Source organism: Chiloscyllium plagiosum, unplaced genomic scaffold, assembly GCF_037043375.1.
Source record: "Chiloscyllium plagiosum isolate Xiang-an unplaced genomic scaffold, Cpla_swu_hap1 HiC_scaffold_46, whole genome shotgun sequence".
NCBI lineage: Eukaryota > Metazoa > Chordata > Chondrichthyes > Orectolobiformes > Hemiscylliidae > Chiloscyllium > Chiloscyllium plagiosum.
In genome coordinates this window covers 1,558,756-1,584,487 of record NW_028270184.1, presented here as the reverse complement: position 1 = coordinate 1,584,487, position 25,732 = coordinate 1,558,756, and the positions used below count along the sequence as shown (strand labels likewise).

The following is a 25,732-nucleotide window of genomic DNA, read 5'->3' as shown; positions in this document are numbered from 1 at the left end:
TAACCTTGGCTCTGTTGTTCTTAATATCCTTCATACAACAAAAATGATCACCCCCAAGTTTTGAAGGAGTGGGGGGGATGAGCCAGACTCCTATTGTTCTGCACTGACCTGCACGATGGGAGTAAAGGGTTCAGTAAAGCTGCCCCTCAGGATGGCATTCCGTGTGGTTCCGATTAGGAGATCGTCCGCTTGTCCTTCCACAATAGTACGCACAGCACCAAATCGCTCGGGGATCTACAATACAAAGCAGCTTTGATATTCTTTCACAACTTAAGGCAATCCAAATAATAACCTCAACAATAATGAAGTGCTTCTTCAGTTTAATCACGAAGTTCACCATATCCACTTCACTTCGGTTTCATCCCTCACTTGCCCCTTCCTTCAGCCACTCCCTCATTCCCTCCACTTGCTGGTGTTCTCTCCTCCTCACATTTTAATAATGCATGTCTGCCTCACCTCAGTTTCTTGATCTGTTGTAAGGCTCAGGTTCCAGTGGATGATTTTGCGGTCCTTCCCTCCTCCACTGAGCAGCGTGCCATCTCTCATGATGCAGAGGGTGAAAATACTGCCCTCGTGGGCCTTTGTTTGTTTGGCAATCTGATAAGTTTCTGAAACAGCACCAGAGAATTTAAGAGACTCCTGTGACATGTTCATTGAAACTCCAATTTCTTCCAGCAACTCTCAACCTTTCTGTACAAACTAAAGCCCTTTACAAACAATGATTTACTTTGGAAATGGTGTCACTACTACAATGTAGGAAACGCGGCAACCAGTTTGTACACAGCAAGCTCCACAGTCAGCCGTGTAACAGATCAGATGGTCTGCTGAAAACAAAAAGAACTGCAGATGCTGTAAATCAGAAACTGCTGGAAAAACTCAGCAGGTCTGTCAGTGTCTATGAAGAGAAATCAGCTAACTCTTCAGGTCCAGTGACCCCTCCTCAGTACAGTTCTGAGGAAGGGTCACTGGACCCGAAACGTTAACTCTGATTTCTTTTCACAGATGCTGCCAGACCTGCTGAGCTTTTCCAGCAACTTCAGTTTTTGTTTCATTTGGTCTGTTGATTTGGTGATGTTTGCTAAGAATAGAATAGAATCCCTACAGTGTGGAAACAGGCCATTTGACCCAACATGTCCACATCAACCCTCCGAAGAGTAACCCACCCAGACCCATTCCCCTACCCTATTACTTTACATTGCTCCTGACTAATACACCTAACCTACACATTCCTGAACACTGTGGACAGTTAGCATGGCCAATTCACCTAGCCTGCACATCTTTGGCTTGTGGCAGGAAACGTAGTACCCGGAGGAAACCCATGCAGACACAGGGAGAATGTGCGAACTCCACACAGACAGTCGCCCAAGGCTGGATTCGAAACCGGGTCCCTGGCGCTGTGAGGCAGCAGTGCTAACCACTGGCATAAAAATATTGGCCCAGAACACAGGAGAGATACCTCGTGCTCTTCTCCCAGTGGTGGCTCTGGAACATTTTACACCTACCCAAGAGGACAATGGGGTCTGAAATTAATGTTTCATCTGAAACACAGTACCTCTGATCATGCAATAGAGACCATCCGACAGCGTGGAGCTCCTTTATTGCTGACTTTCTGACACTGCAGTTCTATCTCAGCACTGACCCTCTGACAGTATGGTGCTGTCTCAGCGCTAAACCTCCAACAGTGCAGCGCTCCTTCAGTACTGACTCTCTGACAGTGTGGCACTCCCTCAGCACTGACTATCCGACAGTGCAGGGATCTGTCAGTCCAGATTTTGTATTCATGTCTCCAGAGTGAGCCTTGAATCCACAACCTTTGTGGGGGAGGGGGGAGGGGGGTGGCAGTAGCACAGTGTGTCAGTGATTAGCACTGCTGCCTCACAGCGCCACCTCCAGTGATTGTCTGTGTGGAGTTTGCATGATCTCCCCGTGTTTGCATGGGATTTCCCAGAGTGATCTGATTCCTTTCGCAGTCCAAAGTTGTGCAGGTTAGGTGAACTGGCGATGTTAAATTGCCCTTTGGGCCCAGGGTTCTGCAGGCTAGGTGGATTAACCATGGGAAATGCAGTTAGAGGGATAGTGTCGGGGATGGGTCCGGGTCAGATGCTGTTTGAAGAGATGATGTGGACTCAATGGGCCGAGTGGCCTGCTTCTACAGTGTAGGGATGCTATGAAAGCTGACTGAGATAATTATAATATAAAATATAACATCTTAACCACACCAGCTGATTCCACACCAAGTGAGAGATGCCTTCCACAGATGTAAGCAAACTACTCACTGCATCCTGCTGCTTGAAACCTTGCTATATGTAAAACACACATTCTTGCCATTATTTGTGGAGAGCGTGCTTGTTTCACTTCTGACAAGTCAGTGAGTAGTAGTTTATGTTCATGTCCCTTACAGAAACCAGGGCAAGCCCTAGTGGTAGAGACGGCTGACAAGTACCTTTGGCTCCTTTGCCCAATGTCTTGATGTCTGCAGCTGCTTTACCCCATAGGAGGATATTTCCCTCTGAGTCGCCAGTCAGCACATCCCCATTTCTCAGGAACACAAAACACTGAATAAATTTGGGTTTCTTGTATTTCTGTAAAATGAAAGAGGAAACAAATTCAGCTGCAAACTTGCGCTTCCTGTCACTGTATTATCACCAACAGAAGGTCAGTTCTCCTCACTATATCACTTTGTCGCTTCACCAGCTTTCCGGTTTCTCACAGCTGAGGCAGGGCAGCCCATGGGTTACAGAAACTATTCAACAAAAGAGGGTGGTATGAACTAAAATAATTTGCAGCATGGTCACAGCATCGAATATTAGAGGATAAGATGTAGAAGTAACAGTAGACTAATATACTCTGCCATTCAATGAGACAGTGACTGATCTTAAAATCCTCAAGTCCTATTTTCCTGTCTTATCACCATAACCTTTGATTCTCTTACTGATTAAACATCTGTCTATCTCTTCCTTGAATATCCTCAAGGACTCAGGCTCCATGGTAAAGAATTCCACAGATCCAAACACTCGGAGTGGGGGAATCCTCCTCATCTCTGTCCTTGGTTGGTGATCCCTTACTCTGAGATTTTGCCCTCTGGTCCCACTCTCTCCTATAAGACCATTAGATAAAGGTGAAGAATTAGGCTATAGGGCCTATCAAGTCTCCTCTGCCTTTAATCATGGCTGATAGGTTTCTCAACCCCATTCTCCTGCCTTCTCTCCTTAACCCTTGATACAATTACTAATCAAGAACCTATTTATCTCTCTCTCAAATACACTCGATAACCAGGCCACCACAACCTTCTGTGGTAATGAGTTCCACAGATTGACCACTCCAGCTGAAGAAATTCCTCCTGAGCTCAGTTGTAAAGGGTCATTCCTTCATTGTAAGGCTGTGCCCTTGGGTCATAGTCTGTCCTACTAATACATCTTCTCCACATCCACTCTATTCAGGCCTCTAAGTTTCAATCAGATGCCCCTCATCCTGCTAAACTCCACTGAGTATAGACCCAGAGTCCTTAACCATACCTCTATGACCAGTCCTTCATCCCTCCTATAAGCCTCCTCTTGCCATACTCTTCAATACCAGCACAGTTTCCTGAGATACGTGGCCCAAAACTGCTCTCAATGAGTTTTGAGAAGATTTGTAGCACAGGTTGAGGTTCAGGCTGTAGGTTTGCTTGCTGAGCTTGAAGGTTCGTTTTCAGACATTTCGTCACAATACTAGGAAACATTTTCAATGAGCCTCCGAATGAAGCACTGGTGGTGTAGCCCGCTTTCTATTTATATGTTAGTTAGAGGAGTTAGAGGAATTAGAGGAAACCTTCAAGACCATCATTAATACCCTTACTGGTATAAAATTCACTAAAGAGGAGGAAAACAACAACAAACTGCCATTCCTAGATGTCACAGTAGAGCAAACAGCCAATGGGCAACTTCAAACCAGTGTCTACAGGAAAACAACACATACGGACAAAATATTGAACTACAGAAGCAATCATCCCAACATCCACAAACGAAGCTGCAATAGAACATTATTTCAACGAGCCACCACACACTGCAGCACTGAGGAACTACAAAGAGCAGAGGAAAATCACCTATACAATGTATTCAAAAAGAACTGGTGCCATTGAACACAGTCTGCTGATTTCTGAGCAACAAACCCAAACAAGCAGACAAAACACACCCAGAAACCCTAGCCACTCTCCTCTACATGAAATACATCTCAGAAATGACTGCCAGACTACTCAGACCTCTTGGCATCATGGTAGCCCACAAACCCACCAACACAGTAAAACAGCAGCTAATGAACTTGAAAGACCTCGTACAAATAACAAGCAAAACTACTGTCATTACAAAATACCTAGCAAGAACAGTAACAAAACAGGCAGAAAACTAGCCACCAGGATACATGAACATCAACTAGCCACAAAACGACATGACCCTCTCTCACTAGTATCTTTACATACAAATGACAAAAGACACCACTTCGACTGGGACAACACATCCATTCTAGGACAAGCCAAACAGAGACACACATGAGAATTCCTAGAAGCATGGCATTCCAACCAGAAATCTATCAACAAACACATTGACTTGGATTCTACTTACCACCCCCTGAGAAAAAGAACAGAAAATGATATCACCATAGGGAATAATGTCACCATAGGAAGTGACATCACCAACCCTAGGAAACTCAAACATATAAATAGAAAGAGGACTACACCACCAGTGCTTCATTCAGAGGCTCACTAAAGATGTTACTTAGTATAGTGACGAAATGTCTAAAAACGAATATTCCAGCTCAGCAAGCAAACCTACATCCAGACTGCTCTCAATATTTACAAATACAGTCTGACCACAGCTTTACACAGCCATCAGCAGTACATCCTTGCTCTGTATTCTAGCCCTCTTGAAAAGAATGTTAATGTTGCATTTGACCTCCTAAACCCCAGCTGAACCTGTATGTTAACTTTAGACAGTCCTGAACCAGGACTCCCAAGTCCATTTGTGGTTTGGATTTCCAAAGCCTTTCCCCATTTAGAATATAGTCTACATCTCTATTCTTCCTACCAAAGTGCATAACCTTACACTTTCCCACACTGTATTACATCTGCCACTTCTTTGCCCACTCTTCTTGCATGTCCAAGTCCATGTCCAAATAGCCGCCCTGCTTTCTCAACACAACCTGCCCCTCCATCTACCTTTGTGTCATTTTCCAACTTAGCAACAATGCCCTCAGTTCCTTCATCTAGATCGTTAATGTATAATGTGAATAGTTGTGGTTCCAATACTAAGCCCTGCTGAATCAACTCATCATTGGCTGCCATCCTGAAAATGACCCCTTTAATGCCACTCTCTGCCTTTTGCCAATCAGCCAATACTCTATCCCATGCCAATACCTTGTTCCCACCTCTTATTTTACTTAGCAGCCTCCTGTGCAGCACTTTGTCAAAGACCTTTCGGAAATCCAAATAGACCACATCCATTGGATCTCCTTTGTTTAACTTGCTTGTTACCTCCTCAAAGAATTCTAACAGATTCTACAGATGGCACGGTGGCTCAGTGGTTAGCACTGCTGCCTCACAGCACCTGGAACCCAGGTTTGATTCCAGCTTCTCTCTCTCAAACTGTAGGGTGAATCCTATCATATTATGATCACTGCCCTCTAAGGGTTCCTTCACCTTCAGCACCCTAATCACGTTTGCCTCATTACACATGTCTAATCCAGAATTGCTTGTTCTCTGGTGGGTTCCACCACAGTCTGCTTTAAAAAAATCTCTTGTAGACATTCCACAAATTCCTTATCTTGGCATCTGCTACAGAGTGACCATTTAGAGTGTAGTCTGAACTCACCAGTACAGAATGCCAGTTAGTAAAGAGTGACTGTTTAAAGAGTACCGTTTGAATTCAGTGCACAGAGTTGGTACAGAGCACAGTGGTTGATTAATCAGGTGTTACCATTAGAGAGTACAGTCTGATGCACTGACACAATAGGGAATATCTAACTGTTAGTCAGGCTGTGGTATAGCATAACTTACCCCAAAGATGCCCTGCTTTTTGGTGAGGCAGGAGCCAGTCCAAGTCCAGAAGTAGACATGTGATTTGCCACAGGTGACAACACTTGAGCTGTCGGTTGGGTGAAACTCTACCTCGAACACTGCCTCATTGGTTGTCTGTCAGGGTGAGACCACAGTGGAGATTAGCATCTGACATCAATTCAGAGACAAACACTGCATTCTACGGTACAGATGGCCATTCATCCTACTGGGTCTGTGCTAGCTCTTCATTAGAACTACCCAAATAAGGCTACACCTCTTTAATCTTTCTTAATAGCACTGAAAACATATCTTTTCCATTATTTCTGTAATTCTCTCTTCAAAGTTCCTAATGAATCTGCTTTCAGGGTATTCCAATTCGCAAAACACATTGTGTCAAAAAAGGTGATTCTCTTTCCCCCTCTGGTCTCTTCAATCAATGTCCTATGTTTAGTGGAAAGGGTTTCTCACTCACTCAGCATGATTTCTATTCTAGTAATCAGACTGAAAGCCCCGACTCCATCTGGGAGGCCTCAATATTCCAGAACCATGCCTATTCACACTGCTGATGGCAATTAACTCCTTCACACCTTGAACATGAACATGACCTAATTTCCATGTCCCTCTTCAGCTCCTCGTAATATTTAGCTGTGTCTGGAAACAACCTGGCTAAAGGAACTATCACCACTGCTCTGTAATGGGAAGTAGCTATCAGAGCCTGCACTGAGCCAGAACAGCTTAAACAATGTCCCCACAGTAAGTTTGTGTAGAAGACAGCATTTTAAATCATGGTTCATCCCCTCATCAAATGGTAGGTTTCCTATTGGCCTGTCTCCACTCCAGCATTGCTCTGACTTGGTGAGTAGCCAGAGGCCATTTGAGTCAGCACCCTGCCCAATGCACATGCTGAGCAGAATTTCCTCGAGCCATTATTTAGGTTAGGGTTGATCACTTTATGAAGCCCCTGATTCACAGAAAGTGATCAAGAACAGAGCACCCTCCAACGCTACAGAGCAGCCCCTGACAGATATGCTCCAGGACCCCTATGACCTTCTGTGGTTAATATTGGAGATACATCAGCCCTGCAAGCATAGTTCATTCCACTACAGAGTCACTATCCCAAAGGAATTCACCTGTTTACTCTTATGCTGACTACAAGAACCCATCCCAGCCTCCATGCCCATCATCTCTAGTGTTTAAAATACCTACCTTAATCTCCACCTGCTTGGTACTCTTGGCACAGTCCCAGATGGACATGATGTGTTCTGTGGAATCATCAACTACACAGAGAAAAGCACCAGAATCCTGCAAAATCAAACGGCACCATAAGCCTCACTGGCTGGTCTGCAGGAAACCTCTCAGGAAAAGGATGTCTGAGGGAGGGTGGGAGTGACAAGGGGACACTGGGAGTTGGGAGTTACAGAGGGGAGACAGTGACAAGGTTAGGGAGTGATGACAGGATGCAGAGGGATGGAGTGACAGGTAAAGGGAGTGATGTAGGGACTCAGAGAGGAGGGAATGATGGGGGAAAGCAGAGGGGAGGGAAGGTGAGAGAAGAGGAGGAAAATTCTGTAACGAGCTTTGTCACTTCAGATTATATCCCAAATGCTTTTCCATTATTGAAGTATTTTTGAAATATACTGGTGTAACATAGGGACACGACAGCTGATTTTATATACTACAAGCTCCCACACACAGCAATGAGGATGACTCAGATCATCTGTTTAGAGTGATGTTTGTTGAGGGATAAATACCAGCCTGCAGACCCCAGAGAACTCACCCCGCTCTTCTTCCAATAGTGACGTGGGATCTTTTACACTCCCCCCACCTTGCGAGAGGGCAGACAGATTCTTGGTTTAATGTTCATCTAAAGTGAGAGAGTATGGAAACTGCAGAATGCATCAGCACTCAATTTCAAACTATGTCTACACCAGTTACAATGAGAAATCTTCAGAGAGATCCCCCTCCTAAATTCCATATTATACATCGATTAGCAAAGATCACACATTGTTCCCAATCCAGCTGAGGAATGGATCTTAAAATGGACTTGGACAGTGTGGAAAAACAAAGTGTTGCCCCAAATGGCAGGTTTGAGTGGGGAACACTACATTCCTCATCACTGGATCAAAAGAGACTGTATGTTTGAAAGGCTGTGGATTGGTGCCAAACATCACAGGCAGGTTAAAGAGCAGCAAACACTTATGAGAGAGTTAGCAACTTCCACAGAGGACAGGAGGAGAGAACAGAGAGAGAGAAAGAAAGAGATGGGGAGGGAACATGAAGGAATAGAGTAAGAGGTAAGGGAATGGAAGAAGAGAGGGAATGTGAGAAATGGAGTTGGAGGGGAGGTACTATGAGGGAATGAAACAGTAGGGGAGGGAAATATGAGAAATGTAGTAGGAGGGGAGGGGATGAAGCAGGAGAGAAGGGAATATGAGGATGCGGTGATGGACTTACGGCCTTGGAGAAAGCGAGTGTAGCAACCCCTCTCTCAAAGCTGCCTAGGCCAATGTGTTGCAGTGTTTGTAAAGTCACTGAATCCCAGATGTGGACACAAGGTAACAGGAGCTGCAAAAAGGAACACAACAACAACCACGGTCAGTCAATCTTAACATGACCAAGGAGAGCCGCCTCGCAATTCTTCCTCCTTCACCCAGTACTCTCCCCTCACTCTCACGTCCCCCCCAGTCCTCTCACCCTACTCATTCATTACCCCCAGTCCCCTCATCTCACTCACTCTCTCACTCACATAAAGTTTTGGAGCAAAAATAGACCATTTAGCCCATCAAGTCTGCTCTGCTGTTCCACATTCCATGGCTGATCTGATAATATTCAACTCCACTTTCCTGCCTTTTCCCCATAACCCTTGATTCCCTTTCTGAATAAAAATCAGACTATTTCAACCTTGAACATATTTAATGACCCAACCTTGATGTCCCTCAGAGAAGAAATGCCTCCTCATCTCTGTCTTAAATGTGTGACACCTTGTTCTGAGATTATGCCCTCTAGCCCTAGACACCCTCACAAGGGGAAACAATCTACCTTGTCAAGTCCCTTAAGAATCTTATATATTTCAACAGAGTTACCTCTCATTCTTCTAAATGTCAATCTACTCAACCTCTCAATATAAGAAAGCCCCTCCATTCATGGTATCAGCCTAGACAGCCTTCTCTAGAATGTCTCCAATACCAGTATATCTTTTCTTAGAAAACAGGTCCAAAACTGTTTACAATATTGCAACTGTAGTCTGACTAGTGCTTTGTATAGTTTTCACAAAACTTCCCCCTTTTGTACTCTATTCCCTTTCGAGGCCAACATTCCATTTGCTTTTTCCTAGTACCCAACGAGCCTGGATGCTAGCTTTTTGTGATTCATGGGCAAGGACTCTCAAATCCTCTGTTCTGCAGCTTTCTACAGTCTTTCTCTACTTAAGTAATGGTCAGCTCCTCTATTCTTCCAGCCAAAGTACAGAATCTTTCATTTTCCCACATTATATTGCACCTACCAAGTTTCTGTCCACTCAGTTAGCCTGTCTAACTCCCTCTGAAAATCTTTGTCATCTTCACACTCTCCTCCCATTATACATTCTCAATCCAGTCTGATCCCTGGTTGGACTCACAATAGACTGTTCAAGGAATACACTCTATAAATTCTTCCCCATGGTTACCTGTGCCAATTTGATTTTCCCAATCTACATAAAGATTAGAGTCACCCACAATTAAAGACCGCTTACTTTACATGCCCATGTCATCTGATTTGTTCTCTGTCCTATAGAACAGGTGTGGGGGGTATACACTACTCCACTAGTGTTGTCCTAGTCGCCACAGCATCTCTTACTCACTACCCCACTTTCTTTTGCTCATTCTGTCTCTCTCCCCCTGTTCTTTATGCTTCTCTCCTCCTTGCTCTCCAAAGGCTCCATCCCCACAGTAAGTGTCAAAGTGTGAACTGTAACATGCTCCAGCATCACTATGTGTAAGTTAAGATGATTGAAATGTTGCAGGCTGTTTTAAAGCAGTAGTTGTCCAGAGACAGCAGTGGAGGGTGAAGGCAGAGAATAAAATGTCCATTTTCAGTTTGGAGATGATGGTGAGAGATACTGTCTACTCACAGTAACTGAACAACCTGCACTGACTGAAGCATAACCCACATTTCCCATGGCCTCAATGGCTATTGGGACTTCACTCAATACCTTGCCATCCTTATCGACTCCAGCTGCCTGTCCTGATGCGATCCGCACTTTATCCGGGTGGACAGCCAAACTAGTGAAAAACAGCACAGTCTGTTAATCCTGAATATAGTAAATCCTCGAGATCTGATTGATATACTGCACACTACCGCTCATCACTCCAAACTCCAACCTCTCCTCATAGCTCTCAGACCTCTCAATTCCATCCTCCTTCCCCTCAGTTCCGATCATACTTCAGATTGCAGAAACATCCTGAAGAATCCCAAGTCTCTTCCTGGATTGCAGACAGCCCAAACTCCCTTCAGCTTCCTCTGCCCCCACTGCTACTCTCAGCCTATTGAATTTCCCCTAATCCTTCTCTCAGAGTACAGCAACAGACCTATTCCCCCCACCCTCTCAGACACATCCAAAACTCTACCTTAGTCCTGCAGAGACTACCTCCACATCCATTCGTTCACCCCCTCGACTCTCCAAGTCCTCAACCCAATTCCCATCCTGAGCCACAGCCCTCCTTGACGCAAGCCCCCTTCCTCCCCCCCCATCACAATCATTTGCCACCTCCTGATGTGAGACTGTGCTACTGCACAGACTTCAAATTATACACCAGAACCATTGTGCATGATCACACACACCACTATCTGCCCTCTCACTCAGTCCATTCCCTCCAACAGCTCCCCATTCTCACCAGCGTACACAGTCGGTGTGTTTGAGATAGTGACGTTGTGCCCTCTCCTCGATGTTGAACAAAACCACGACACAGGCAATGAAATAGACAATCTCACCCGAAGACAGCAAGTGCAGGTTGTAGCGAGAGTCCCGTCCTCTGTAACCATAGCTAGATCTGGTTAAGGACTGATGGATGGATTGGAGAAAGCTAATAAATAAAACATAACCTGCGCAGCTTATAAATCTTCCCAAGTGCTATCACATGGCCAGCACACTCCACCCTCTAGATACTGAAATCATCTAAATAGTGTCAGCTAACTTTCCTACTGACCTCCATCAAGATAGACTGACTGTGCATACACAACTGGATGTCTTACTAAACTCTGTCATGACAGACCGACAAAGTCTATACTGAGTGATGCCACTAACCTCTATCTGGACAGATCTGTTACATCAGGTGTGGTTAGCTGCCCCAGTATCTTGGTCTAGACACACTGACAGTGTCTAGACTGTATCAGCTGACTGCCCTACTCTCCTTGGTCTGGACAGAGTAACAATGCCCCATTCTAATCAGTCTAAACAGAGTGATGATGCCTAATCAGTGTTGTTGGCTGATCCGCTCTCTTGGTCCAAACAGAGAGACAATCCCTAGACAATTATAGCTAGCAGACCTGCTCTCTCAATCTACACAGAGTGACAGTGTCAGCTGGCTGTCCCATTCTCCTTGGTCTAGACAGAGTGACGATCCCTAGATGGTGTCAACTGGCTCTCCCATTCTCTTGGTCTGGACAGACTGACGATCCCTAGGCAGTAAATATGGGAGAGTTACTGAGTGGCTGAGATACAGTAACAGTTCCCAACATTGATATGAAGCAGAAGTCTGGAAGCTAGGAACTTACCTTGAGCTTTTTGTTATACATGATTGAGTTCAATAGGTAAAAGTTAGAATGAGTGAGCAGAGAAAATGGGAAAAGGGAGAGGCGGCGACACCATTGACTCTTATCCAGATCAGAGGATACACCCAGTCCAGTTTCAGTTTCTCCACTGGCAGCTCAGCCTTTAGATCTTCCGTATTCTGGAGTTTGGATGGGACATACATGGTGATTGGACGCCCTCGGAGGAACATTTTTATGGATATTCCCTCTGGAATAGTGAAAGGAGGAGCACAGATTATAAAGCAGAATGCAGGACTGCAGGAGAATGTCCATCTGGGCACCTACACACCTCCCTCCCTTATTTCAGTGGGCTCATGGTGCTCCGGACAGAAACCTGGGTACAAGAGTTGAGAGACCATCGTGGCACAATGAATATTTGATATTAGGTTGGGATCAGGGAAAATGACCATGAACAATACAGTAAAACCCAGATAGTGAGGGTACAGCTTGGAGGTAGTGAGTGTTTTGAAGGTAGTTCTTGTGAGTGTCTCAGAAGTAATGAGGATTTAGAGGGCAGTTCTACTGGGTAGTGAGTGTTTCAAAGGTAGTTCCTGAGAGTAGAGAGTGTTTTGAGGGTAGTTCTTGGAGATGGTGAGTTGTTTGAAGGTAATTCTTGGGGGTCGTGAGTTTTTAGGATAGTTTTTGGGGTAGTGAATCTTTCGAGAGTAGTTCTCGGAGGTGGTGAGTGTTTCAAGGGTAATTCTTGGGTTTAGTGAGTGTGTCAAGGTTTAGTGAGAGTTTTGAGGATTAATGTTTGGTTGTAATGAGGGTTACTGTTGTTTTTGTCATCTGTTTCAATATCTGGTCAATGAGGAAAGATGGAAGCTCACCCTGATTGTAGACTCCACGTCGGGAAACAGCACCTGAAACAGAAAAGCAGTTAGGCTTAAGAGTTTATTTCTCAGCTTCAAAGGCAATTCAAAGCAAAAGGCAAGGCTAAAGCATTTACAACAATTTTCGGCCAGACATGACATGTAGACAAGACTACCTCCCCATCACCATCCAAACCCACTGCCCTCCCCATCATCATCCAAACCCACTGCCCTCCCCATTACCATTCAAACTCATCGCCTCTCATCATTCCTGTCACCCTCCGCCTGAACCCTGTCACACGTCGAATGGATCCCATCACCTTCCTCCGCACTCTTTCACTTCACTGTCCCTCCCATCCCCTGAGGGCCAATATCAGATGCTGGTGCATTTGCAGGTTATATGCGTGCCCTGATACTTTCCAATTCATTACCTGGACTCTGTATCAGCTCCTTGGTTCGGCTACAGGAAAGAAGAGACACTCTTTTAGTGAATTAGCAAGCAAATCATTTAGGCAGGATAAATCATCCTGGGGAATGAGGAAATGGCAGAGAGCTTGAACAAATAACTTGTATCTGTACTCACAGTCAAAAACACAAAGGATGTGAGTGGAAGGTTTGAGTTATAAGGAGAGACAGGATAGACTGGGACCTTTTCACTTCAGTGCAGGACATTGTGGGGTGACCTTATAGAGGTTTATAAAATAATGAGGATTATAGAAAAGGTGAATGACAAGTGTCTTTTCCCTATGGTGGGGGATTTCAAGACTAGGTGGCACATTTTTAAGGTGAGGGGAAAATGATTTTAAAAAGACATAAGGAGCATTTTGTTTTTTATGCACAGAGTGGTTCGTATGTGGAATGAACTTCCAGAGAAGTGGTGGATGCGTGTACGGTACAACGTTTAAAGACATTTAGATAAATACACGAATAAATGCTTGGAGGGATATGGGCCAAGTGCAGGCAGGTGGGACTAGTTGGGATTATGGTCAGCACGGACTGGTTGGACTGAAGGGTCCATTTCTGTGCTGTATGACTCTATGACATAGCAGGTGTAGGGGTAACCAAGGGACTAAGAGAGTCAGGAACTTTAAATCATTGACATTAGAAATATTAGATAAATGTAAGAGATTAAAAGCTGACAGGAGCTTAGAGTTAGAACAAACAGAGTTATTTACCTTTGGTTTGTTGCCCATGCCACGTGGTAGTGAGGTGAGGAATAGGGAGAGAGAGGAGTTGAACGTGTAGCTACAGGGATGATGCAGGATGGAGCGTTTTGGAGTCCTCGATAATTGGGACTCTTTCTGGAGTAGGTGGGACTCTACAAACAGGATGGTCTTCACTTGAACCAGAGGGATACCAATATTCTGGGGGGTTGGGGGTGGAATTTGCTAATGCTCTTTGGGAGGGTTTAAACTAATTCAGCAGGGGGATGGGAACCTAAATTGTAGTTCCAGTATACAGGTGGTTGAGAGTAGTGAGGTCAGAAATAAGGTTTCAAGGTCACAAGGGGACTCTGGCAAGTAAGAAGTTGGTTTGAAGTTTGTCTATTTCAACACTGACAGAATCTGGAATAAGGTGGGTGAACTTGCAGCATGGGTTGGTACCCGGGGTTTCGATGTTGTAGCCATTTCGGAGACATGGATAAAGCAGGGACAGGAGTGGTTGTTGCAGGTTCTGGGATTTAGATGTTTCAGTAAGAACAGAGAAGATGCCAAAAGAGGAGGAGGTGTGGCATTAGTAATCAAAGACAGTATTACGGGGGCAGAAAGGACGTTTGAGGACTCATCTACTAAGGTTAGAAACAGGAAAGGAGAGGTCACCCTGTTGGGAGTTTTCTGGAGGCCTCCGAATAGTTCCAGAGATGTAGAGGAAAGGATCGCAAAGATGATTCTCGATAGGAGCGAGAGTAACAGGGTAGTTGTTATGGGGGACTTCAACTTTCCAAATATTGACTGGGAATACTATAGTTCAAGTTCTTTCGATGGATCAGTTTTTGTCAATTGTGTGCAGGAAGGTCTTCTGACACAGTATGTAGACAGGCCAATAAAGGGCGAGGCCACATTGAATTTGGTACTGTGTAATGAACCAGGCCAGATGTTAGATTTGGAGGTATGTGAGCACTTTGGTGGTAGTGACCACAATTCAGTTATGTTTACTTTAGTGATGAAAAGTGATAGATATATACTGCAGGGCAAGAGTTATAGTTGGGGGAAAGGCAATTATGATGCAATTAGGCAAGATTTAGGATGCATAGCTTGGGGAAGGAAACTGCAGGGGATGGGCACAATTGAAATGTGGAGTTTATTCAAGGAACAGCTACTTTGTGTCCTGTATAAGTATGTACCTGTTAGGCAGGGAGAAAGTTGTTGAGCGAGGGAGCAGTGGTTTACTAAAGTTGAAGCTCTTGTCAAGAGGAAAAAGACGACTTATGTTAGGATGAGATGTGAAGGCTCAGTTAGAGCGCTTGAGAGTTACAAATTAGCCAGGAAAGACCTAAAGAGAGAGCTAAGAAGAGCCAGGAGGTAACATGAGAAGTTGTTGGCAGATAGAATCAAGGAACATCCTAAGGCTTTCTATAGGTTTATCAGGAATAAAAGAAAGACTAGAGAAAGATTTGGGCCAATCAAGGATAGTAGTGGGAAGCGGTGCATGGAGTCGGAGGAGATAGGGGAGGCGCTAAATGAATATTTTTCATCAGTATTCACACTGGAAAAAGATGAATACTGAGATACGGGCTGCTAGAGTAGATGGGATTGAGGTGCATAAAGAGGAAGTTTTAGCAATTCTGGAAAGTGTGAAAATAGGTAAGTCCCCTGGGCCAGATGAGATTTATCCTAAGATTCTCTGCGAAGCAGTGGAGGAGATTGATCTTTATGTTGTCATTGTCTACAGGAATAGTGCCAGAGGTCTGGAGGATAGCAAATGTTATCCCCTTGTTCAAGAAGGGGAGTAGAGACAACACTGCTAATTATAGACCAGTGAGCCTTACTTCAGTTGTAGGTAAAGTGTTCAAAAAGGTTATAAGATATAGGATTTATAATAACGGAGGCATGGGATTGAGGGTGATTTAGCGGTTTGGATCAGAAATTGGCGAGCAGAAAGAAAACAGAGGGTGGTGGTTGATGGGAAATGTTCATCCTGGAGTTACTAATGGTGTATTGCAAGTATCTGTTTTGGGGCCATTGCTGTTTGTTATTTTTATAAATGACCGAGATGAGGGCATAGAAGGATTGGTTTGTAAATTTGTGAATGACACTAAGGTCAGTAGAGTTGTGGATAGTGCTGAAGGATGTTGTGGCTTAAAGAGGGACATAGAAAAGCTACAGAGCTGGGCTGAGAGTTGGCAAATGGAGTTTTATGCAGAAAAGTGTGAGGTGATTCACTCTGGAAGGAGCAACAGGAATAAGGAGTACTGGGCTAATGGTAAGATTCTTGGTAGTGTAGATGAGCAGAGAGATCTCTGTGTATATGTACATAGATCCCTCAAATTTGTCATCCAGCTTGATAGGGCTGTTAAGAAGGCATATGGTGTGTTAGCTTTTATTAGTGGAGAGATTGGGTTTTGGAACCATGAGGTCAAGCTGCAGCTGTATAAAACTCTGGTACGGCCTCATTGGAGTATTGCGTACAGTTCTGGTCACCGCATTATAGGAAGGATGTGGAAGCTTTGGAAAGAGTTCAGAGGAGATTTACTAGGATGTTGCCTGGTCTGGAGGGAAGGTCTTATGAGGAAAGGCTGAGGGATTTGAGGCTGTTTTGGTTGGAGAGAAGAAGGTTGAGAGATGACTTAATTGAAACATAGAAGATAATCAGAGGGTTAGATAGGGTGGACAGTGAGACCCTTTCTCCTCGGATGGTGATGGCTAGCATGAGGGTACATAGCTTTAAATTGAGGGGTGATAGATATAGGACAGATGTTAGAGGTACTTTCTTTACTCAGAGAATAGTAGGGATGTGGAATGGCCTGCCTGCACAGGTGTTGGACGTGCCGACTTTAAGGGCATTTAAATGGTCATTGGATAGGCATGTGGATGAAAATGGAATAGTGTAAATTAGATAGGCTTCAAATTGGTTTCACAGGTCAGTGCAACATCGAGGGCCAAAGGGCCTGTACTGCGCTGGAATGTTCTATATTCTAAGTCCCCATGCCATTATGGCCTACATCCTAATGTTTGAAAAGAGGCAGCAACAGGGATATTATGCTTCTCGTTTTCAAAATTTCTCAGATTCCTGAACAGTCCCAGTGACTGGAATTTAGCAAATGTAACATGACTATTCAGAAAGGCAGAAAGAGAGAAAATAAGGACTGACAGAGTAGTTAACCTGATAGCATAGAACATAACAGCGCAGTACAGGCCCTTCGGCCCTCAATGTTGCGCCGACCTTTTAGATTAGATTAGATTACTTACAGTGTGGAAACAGGCCCTTCGGCCCAACAAGTCCACACCGACCCGCCGAAGCGCAACCCACCCATACCCCTACCTTTACCCCTTTAACCTAACACTACGGGCAATTTAGCATGGCCAATTCACCTGACCCGCACATCTTTGGACTGTGGGAGGAAACCGGAGCACCCGGAGGAAACCCACGCAGACACGGGGAGAATGTGCAAACTCCACACAGTCAGTCGCCTGAGTCGGGAATTGAACCCGGGTCTACAGGCGCTGTGAGGCAGCAGTGCTAACCACTGGGCCACCGTGCCGCCCACAATCTGCAGCCCATCTAATCTACACCATTCCATGTACGTCCATATGCTTGTCCAATGACGACTTAAATGTACTTAAAGTTGGCGAATCTACTACCGTTGCAGGCAAAGCATTCCATACCCTTACTACTGAGTAAAGAAATTACCTCTGACATCTGTCCTATATCTATCACCCCTCAATTTAAAGCTATGCCCCCTCGTGCTCGCCGTCACCACACTTGGAAAAAGGCTCTCCCTGTCCACCCTATCTAACCCTCTGATTATCTTATATGTCTCTATTAAGTCACCTCTCAACCTTCTTCTCTCTAACGAAAACAGCCTCAAGTCCCTCAGCCTTTCCTCATAAGACCTCCCCTCCATACCAGGCAGCATCCTAGTAAATCTCCTCTGTACCTTTTCCAAAGTTTCCACATCCTCCTTATAATGCAGTGACCAGAACTGTACGCAAAACTCCAAGTGCAGCCGCACCAAAGTTTTGTACAGCTCTAGCATAACCTCATGGTTCCGGAACTCGATCCCTCTAATGATAAAAGCTAAAACACTGTATGCCTTCTTAACAACCCTGTCAACCTGGGTGGCAACTTTCAAGGATCTGTGTACATGGACACCGAGATCTCTCTGCTCATCTACACTACCAATAATCTTACCATTTGCCCAGTACTTTGCATTCAAGTTACTCCGACCAAAGTGAATCACCTCACACTTGTCTGCATTAAACTCCATTTGCTACCTCTCAGCCCAGCTCTGCAGCTTATCTATGTCTCTCTGTAACCTACAACATGCTTCGTCACTATCCACAACTCCACTGACCTTAGTGTCGTCTGCAAATTTACTAACCCACCCTTCTACGCCCTCATCCAGGTCATTTATAAAAATGACGAACATTAGTGGACCCAACACCGACCCTTGCGGTACACCACTAGTAACTGGACTCCAGGATGAACATTTCCCATCAACCACCACCCTCTGTCTTCTTTCAGCGAGCCAATTACTGATCCAAACTGCTATATCTCCCACAATCCCAATCTTCCGCATTTTGTACAATAGCCTACTGTGGGGAAACTTATCGAACGCCTTGCTGAAATCCATATACACTACATTAACCAGTTTACTCTCATCTACCTGTTTGGTCACCTTCTCAAAGAACTCAATAAGGTTTGTGAGGCACAACCTATCCTTCACAAAACCATGCTGACTATCCCTATCAAATTATTCTTTTCTAGATGATTATAAATCCTATCTCTTATAACCTTTCCAACACTTTACCAACAACTGGTCTAAAATTACCAGTGTTGTTTCTACTCCCCTTCTTGAACAGGCGAACCACATTTGCTATCCTCCAGTCTTCTGGCACTATTCCTGTAGACAATGATGATTTAAAGACCAATGCTAAAGGCTCGACAATCTCCTCCCTGGCTTCCCAGAGGATCCTAGGATAAATCCCATCTGGCCCAGAGGACTTATCTATTTTCACACTCTGCAGGATTTCTAATACCTCTTCCTTGTGAACCTCAATCACACCCCCAGTCTAGTAGCCTGTATCTCAGTATTCTCCTCGACAACATTGTCGTTTTCTAGAGTGAATATTGTCAAAAAATATTTGTTTAGTGCTTCCCCTATCTCCTCTGACTCCACACACAACTTCCCACTACTATCCTTGATTGGCCCTAATCTTACTCTCGTCATTCTTTTATTCCTTAAATACCTATAGAAAGCCTTAGGGCTTACCCTGATCCTATCCGCCAACAACTTCTCATGTCTCCTCCTAGCTCTTCTGAGCTCTCTCTTTAGGTCTTTCCTGGCTACCTTGTAACCCTCAAGCGCCCTAACTGAGCCTTCACATCTCATCCTAACATAAGCCGCCTTCTTCCTCTAGACCAGAGATTCCACTTCCTTCGTAAACCACGGCTCCCGCGCTCTACAGCTTCCTCCATGCCTGACAGGTAGATACTTATCTAGGACAGTCAGAAGCTTTTCCTTGAATAAGCTCCACATTTCTAATGTGCCCATCCCCTGCAGTTTCCCTCCCCATCCTATGTTTCCTAAATCTTGCCTAATCGCATCGTAATTGCCTTTCCCCCAGCTGTAACTCTTGCCCAGTGGTGTACACCTATCCCTTTCTATCACTAAAGTAAACATAACAGAATTGTGATCGCTATCACCAAAGTGCTCACCTACTTCCAAGTCTAACACCTGGCCAGGCTCATTACCCAGTACCAAATCTAATGTGGCTTTGCCCCTTGTTGGCCTGTCTACATACTGTGTCAGGCAGCCCTCCTGCACACACTGGACAAAAACTGACCCATCTATAGTACTCGTACTGTAGTGATCCCAGTCAATATTTGGAAAGTTGAAGTCCCCCATGACAACTACATGTTATCAGGAACCTACTTCTGGGCATTTGAAAGGTTGTTGCTAAAAATAAAAGTTCATGGTGCAGGGGTAATCATATTGGCATGAATAAAAGACTAGTTAGCTAATAGAAAATGTAGTAGTTATAAACGGGGGATGCAATAGCCTTGTGGTATTATAACTGGACTGTTCATCCAGAAACCCAGGGAATATTGTGGTGACCCCAGGTTCAAATCCCACCATGGCAGATGATTAAATTTGACTTTAATAAAGAAAATATCTGAATTAAGAGTCTAATGATGACCATGATTCCATTGTTGATGGTCGGGGAAAAACCTATTTCGGTCACTAATGTCCTTTAGGGAAGGAAATTGCCATCCTTACCTGGTCTGGCCTACATGTGACTCCAGACCCACAACAATGTGGTTGACACTGAACTGCCCTATGGGCAAATAGAGTTGGGCAATAAATGCTGGCCTAGCCAGCGATACCCTCATTGTGTGAATGAAGTTTTTTTTAAAATGTGTTGAAGGCAGTTCAGAGAAGTTTTACCAAACTAATAACAGGGACGGGCAGGTTGTCTTATGAGGAAACGTTGGACAGGCTAGGTTTGTATCCATTGGAGTTTAGAAGAGAAAGAGGCAACTATTTGAAACACGTAAGACCTCAAGGGATCTTAACAGGGTGGATGTGGAGAGTCTAGAACCAGGGGTCACCCTTTAAAACTAAAATGAGGAGAAATATTTTCTGTCATGTATCTGTGGAACTCTCTTGCTCAAGAGGCAGTGGAAGCAGAACCTTTGAATATTTTTAAGGCAGAGGTGGATAGATTCTTGTTAAGCAAGGTGATGAGATGTTATTAGGGGTTGGTAGCCATGATTTTATTGAATGGGGCTCAGGCTTGAGGGCTCAGTGGCTTCCTCCTGCTCCAAATTCATACTGATTGTATTTAGAGAATTAAAGTCTGATCAATAGAATCAACAAAAAGAAAATAGTGTTTGGCAAATTTATTAAGAGTTTTTTGAAGATTTATGCATGTTGTATAGATAAAGAGCTATATTTTGAGTATTGTGTTCAGCTCTGAGCACTTTATTTAAAGAAAAATGTTAAGCCTGGGAGAGAATGCAAACAAGACTTATTAGAATGATCCCAGGAATGGGGATTTTAGATACAAGAGATTGGAGAGAAATTGTGCTTATTCTTCATGGAGCAGAGAAGATTAAGAGTTGACCTTATTGAGGTATTCAAAATTATGAACAATTTGACAGACTAAGAAAGGATATTCTGTTTCCACTAATTGGTATGTCAGTAACTAGGGGTCACAATTTCAAGACTGTCAGCAAGAGAGCAAGGACTGAAATGAGGAGAAACTGCTTTACTCCGGGAATTGTTAGGATTTGGAATGCACTGCCTGGGAGCACAGTAGAGACGGATTCCATAAGCAGTTTCAAAAGAGAGCTGGATACATATTTGAAAGTGAGTTAGTTAGAGGTTGCAGAGATAGGGCTTGAGAATGGGACTAGCTGGGTAACTCTTTCGGGAGCCAGTGCAGACATGATGGGTCATTGGCCTCCTTTTGTACTGTAAAATCCCATGATTCTAAAAGGTTAACACATAAGCTTGCAGAGTCAGGGTATTAGATTAGTTTAGATTCTGTAGATTCTCTACAGTAAGGAAACAGGCCCTTCGGCCCAACAAGTCCACACCGCCCCTCCGAAGAAAAACCCACCCAAACCCATTCCCCTACCCTATATTTACCCCTGACTAACGCACCTAACACTGTGGGCAATTTAGCATGACCAATTCACCTGACCTGCGCATCAGACACAGGGAGAATGTGCAAACTCCACACAGACAGACAGGAATCAAACCCAGGACCCTGGTGCTGTGAGGCAGCAGTGCTAACCACTGAGCCACCGTGCCACCTGGGTATTGTATTGGTGTGGATGGAGAATTCGTTAATGCACAGAAAATGCAGATAAACAGAGTTTTTTCCAAGTGCATTAACTCTGATTCCTTGAGTCACAACTGACAATGCATACTAGCAATAGTTGGTAGTTAGTAAGACGGGCAGGGGCTATAGCAGGAAACCAGCTAAGGTTGTGGCTCTAGATCATTATCCAACCCCCCCAGGTAGGCCTCACGTTGACATGATATTGTATCTGGGGCAGGATTGTGTTCGTCTGATGGCCCCAGGATCAAATATCTTTCCACTGTATTGGCTGACATGAGTATAAACCAAAAAAACATCCAGTACTGTGGGAATCCAGCTCAGGGCACTTGCCGTCTGAGATTAGAAATCAGATTAAAACTTGAATAATTCAGGAACATACTTGTTGAAAGGTCCATTCTAAATGGGGTATTTATTCTGCAAAGTTAATACACTTTCCCAAAGAAACCCCCACAGCTTGATAGTCTTCACTTCAGGCCATGTCCACATTCACTCCCAAAAGCTGAAGAATTTACTTCACTAGCAGCTGTGAGGAAATAATGGTGGTTTTCTTCCCCAAACCAATCACCATTTATCACTTTTTTAAAAACCCTTTCATTTGTTTCAGAGGCGGCTGTGGTTAGAATCTGACCCCTTCCAAACAGGATCATCATCCAGGCTCACAACTCCCTTCAGAGGGAGGGCAGAGAGGAGGCAGGCAGGCAGGCTGGAGTGGGAGGCAGGGAAGATGGTGTGGAGCCAGAGTGGAGACTGGGCAGAAGGAGGTAATTTGTTTGTGAAAGAGACAGGTGGTAGGCAGGTCAGAGGGGAAGGCAGAGAAAGAGGGAGAAGAGAATGAGACAGATTGGGTGTGAGAATGAGTTATAGAAAGAGAGAAAGAGAGAGAGAGAGAGAGAGATACACAGAGGGGGCAGTAGTGGGAGTTTAGAGACCAGGGAGAGTGAGTGAGAGAAAAGGGAAACTATCTAATACACTAACCTGTCCACATTCCTGGATTTAGTCATCAGATTCAGAGAGGAAGCGGATTTTCTTACGAGTTTGGGTTTTCCATTCTCTGTGGCCCTGTCTCGCAGCGCTCCGAGTTTATCTGAAGTGCTGCAGCGTCTTAAACTAAAGAAAAATTTTTTTAAAAATTGTAGTTAAAATCAAAGGCAAGGTGAGGGAGATGTTAATCAGGAAGGGAGCAATGCATTCAAAGCTAGGTACCCAGAATCAGGTTACAAGGGTTAGGATACAGAGAAACTAGCTCAACACAACATGAGTGATGTCCCCATCTCATGGCATGTGAAGCTGCAGCTTTCCCAGAATGTTAGTGAATTATATTGGGTTTGTAGAGAATGGAGGTTTCAGCAGTCTCCTTCCAAGATCTTTCAGATGTCAGTCATTCTCAGCAGCCCTGGCCCAAATGAAGCCAGGCTCCTGCCCTGCTGTCTGCTCAGACACAGTAGGGAGCTGCCCTCTGCGCAAAGTGGTAATAATACCTTGACGCTATCCGAGTCTCTCCTGAAGTAAGCAGCGGAAAACTAGACCCTGTTAGTTCAGGCTAAGGTAACTCCATTTTCCCCAAACACAGACAGGATTTGATTAGGTTTTCATTGAGAAGGAGTGATTGGAATTTGACATGCATTAGTCACACACCTCAATCAGCTGCTATTTTAATGGGGTTAGAAGAAAGTTAGTAAGAAACAATATTCATAGCTGCGGGAGACGTCCCAACATTCCAAATTAGCCAACTGTTTTGTCCGGGCCAGGGTTCTGTGTACTCTGTTCCGAGTATATTCACTCCTCTTTCCGGTTCTCCAGTTTAGTCCCAACCCGAGCAAGGATAAGGGTACATCAGTGTTGCAGATCAGAGATCTTTCTCCCTTCTGTCTATCAGCACCAGTCAGTCCAAGAATATGGTGTCAGTAATTTCTCAATGTCCGTATCTCCTGTCCCCAACTCGACTGGCAATGGTGAAACATCCCCATTTTCCCTGCTGCCCTAAGCTCCAGCCCTCTAAAATAAATTAAAATTAATCTCATGGAGACAATTGTTGTAAAAACCCAGTTGGGTCACAAATGCCCTTTAAGGAGAGGAAAACTACAGTCCTTATCTGGTCTGGCCTACCTGTGACTCCAGACCCACACTAATGTGGTTGACATGTAATTGTCTTCTTTGCAGGGGCATGGGCAATAAATGCTGAGTCTGGCCAGTGAAGCTGCCCAGATTCCTTGAATAAATGAATAAAAATAATTAAAGGTACACCTCAAACCCTTGCTAAACACATGAGCTTGAAGTGGATTGAAGTGGTGGAATATACCTTCTGATTTGTATATTTATGTATCTTGTCCATCTCAACAAAAAACACCCCCTCCCATATACAATGAGTTTCCTTGCTCAGGAGTGACTGGTTCAGCTATTCTGTGCTCTAAAAAATGGAGCTAGCAACCAGATTGGGATTTTTCCTCCACGTTTCATCTGGGCCAGATCACGAAAGATGAAGTGTTAACCCAGCACTGAGATGCTTTGATTAACAATTGATCACACTTGATTACAGTCTACATGCAAAAACCTACTGCACCAGATCTGCAATCAATCCAGGAGACACTGCGACTAGATTATCCCAGGTCCATCTTAGCTCCCTCAATGCCAGATTGCAAATGGTTGTTAATCAGCTGTGCAGAGTATAGGGCAAAAGGTTCAGTCATTTTGACAGATGAAAGGAAAACTTTCAGGCAAAGATAAATGCTTGGAGATTTGAAACTGCTGAGTGACAGTGACCTGGGATTTTTTCGGTGCGGGGGTGGGGGAGGTGTTGGGATTTGGCAGGAGTCCTCCAATCACCCAGCAGTACCAGAGAGCTGACCCACAAAGACAACAATAGAGCTAATATCCAACGCACAGAACTTTCTTATTGAGGGCAGAGTTGGTCACGACAGGCGATGATGATGGGACGCAATTCCTGACACTCTGTTGGCTGGCTTGGCTCACACTATGAGGGCCCTGAGGTTTAGAAGTCAGCTCATCCGGACATTCCTGGAGGCACGGCAGGAGTTTGGTTACTGGCTCATTCTGTGTTTGAGATGAAGTTTGAGAAGCATCAAGGCTGGCTGCTGAGGGAGATCCTTCAGCTGCTTGAACAACCTCAGCAGAATCAGGACTGGCTGCTAGAGGTGTTGAGTGTTCTTGTTGTAGACAGTGAGACACATCTGCATTGATGGCTGTTGCATGGACTTCATTGCTTGGCTGGCTCAGGGATCCATCGAGAGGAGCTGCCTCTGGCCTGGTCTGAGATTGAGGAAGGGTCTCTGCTATAGGTTGGCTCCCATACATATCCAGAGAAGCCACAGGACAGAGAACCTGTTCATCTGGGCTCCGTCTTGAAGGCTTATCCTGCTGGTCTGGACTTCTGTTGGATTGAGTTTCAGTTGGACACTGAGAATATTGCTGAATGATATTCTGGGCGGCGGGCACATGAGATGGCAGTAGGGGGTTAGGATGGGCATTCTCAAGGGCTGTTTCCAGGGCAGCATTGGTCTCCGTTCCTGGAAATGTATGTTGTCCTTGTGTACACGAATATGTTTCTGCATTTTGGAGCCTCGACTCATCCTTCAGGTGGCATGTGGACAGCTTGGCAGGCCATTGGGCATTTGGCTCAAACTGAGGTTGACCTCCAGGCTCACCTGAGTGGTTTGGGAAGGTGCCACCTTCACAAAGCTGCCAGCCGGGTTCATCATTGTTTGGAAGTTGAGTTGCCTGGGCAGGAGGCCAGGCTCCTGGGCTCTTTGCATTCTCCTGGCAGCACAGCAGTTGCTTGTAGTCTCCAGCAGACTGTTGGACTGATGCAAGCGGTTGGATCAGGTAGGGATGAGGTCGACAGTGGGACAGGCACTGAGGGGCTAGTGAATGCCTGACTGTGGATTCTGAGTCCTGGGGCCATGAACGCACTGTCAGTGCAGCCTGACCCCTGGGCTGTTGTACATGCGCTTGGTGTAATGCCTCAATCCCCTTGACTTTTCTCTCCTTTGTGTGTGTACAACTGCAGATGGTACATGATAAAGAAAGAAATTAAATACACAAATCAGTCACAATTCACAGCTGTCCCCACACCGGCC

General features: G+C 44.8%; 1 protein-coding gene across 5 annotated transcripts in view; it reads right to left on the bottom strand.

Moving 5' to 3' along the window:
• The window catches only part of LOC122543787 (echinoderm microtubule-associated protein-like 2), a 64,748-nt gene that overhangs the window by 13,901 nt on the left and 25,115 nt on the right, over positions 1-25,732 (bottom strand). For 4 of the 5 annotated variants that reach the window (XM_043682559.2, XM_087983579.1, XM_087983578.1 and 1 more), the window contains 13 exons: positions 24,520-25,656; positions 22,614-22,745; positions 13,059-13,087; positions 12,646-12,678; positions 11,900-12,023; positions 10,900-11,049; positions 10,218-10,287; positions 8,483-8,593; positions 7,235-7,330; positions 6,029-6,163; positions 2,444-2,582; positions 457-608; positions 109-234 (listed from right to left, as the gene is read on the bottom strand). In XM_043682559.2, coding sequence (XP_043538494.1) covers positions 109-234; positions 457-608; positions 2,444-2,582; positions 6,029-6,163; positions 7,235-7,330; positions 8,483-8,593; positions 10,218-10,287; positions 10,900-11,049; positions 11,900-12,023; positions 12,646-12,678; positions 13,059-13,087; positions 22,614-22,745; positions 24,520-25,656 — 2,434 coding nt within the window. The remainder of the gene's footprint in view (positions 1-108; positions 235-456; positions 609-2,443; positions 2,583-6,028; positions 6,164-7,234; positions 7,331-8,482; positions 8,594-10,217; positions 10,288-10,899; positions 11,050-11,899; positions 12,024-12,645; positions 12,679-13,058; positions 13,088-22,613; positions 22,746-24,519; positions 25,657-25,732) is intronic. The other variant, XM_087983580.1, reaches the window with a different exon arrangement.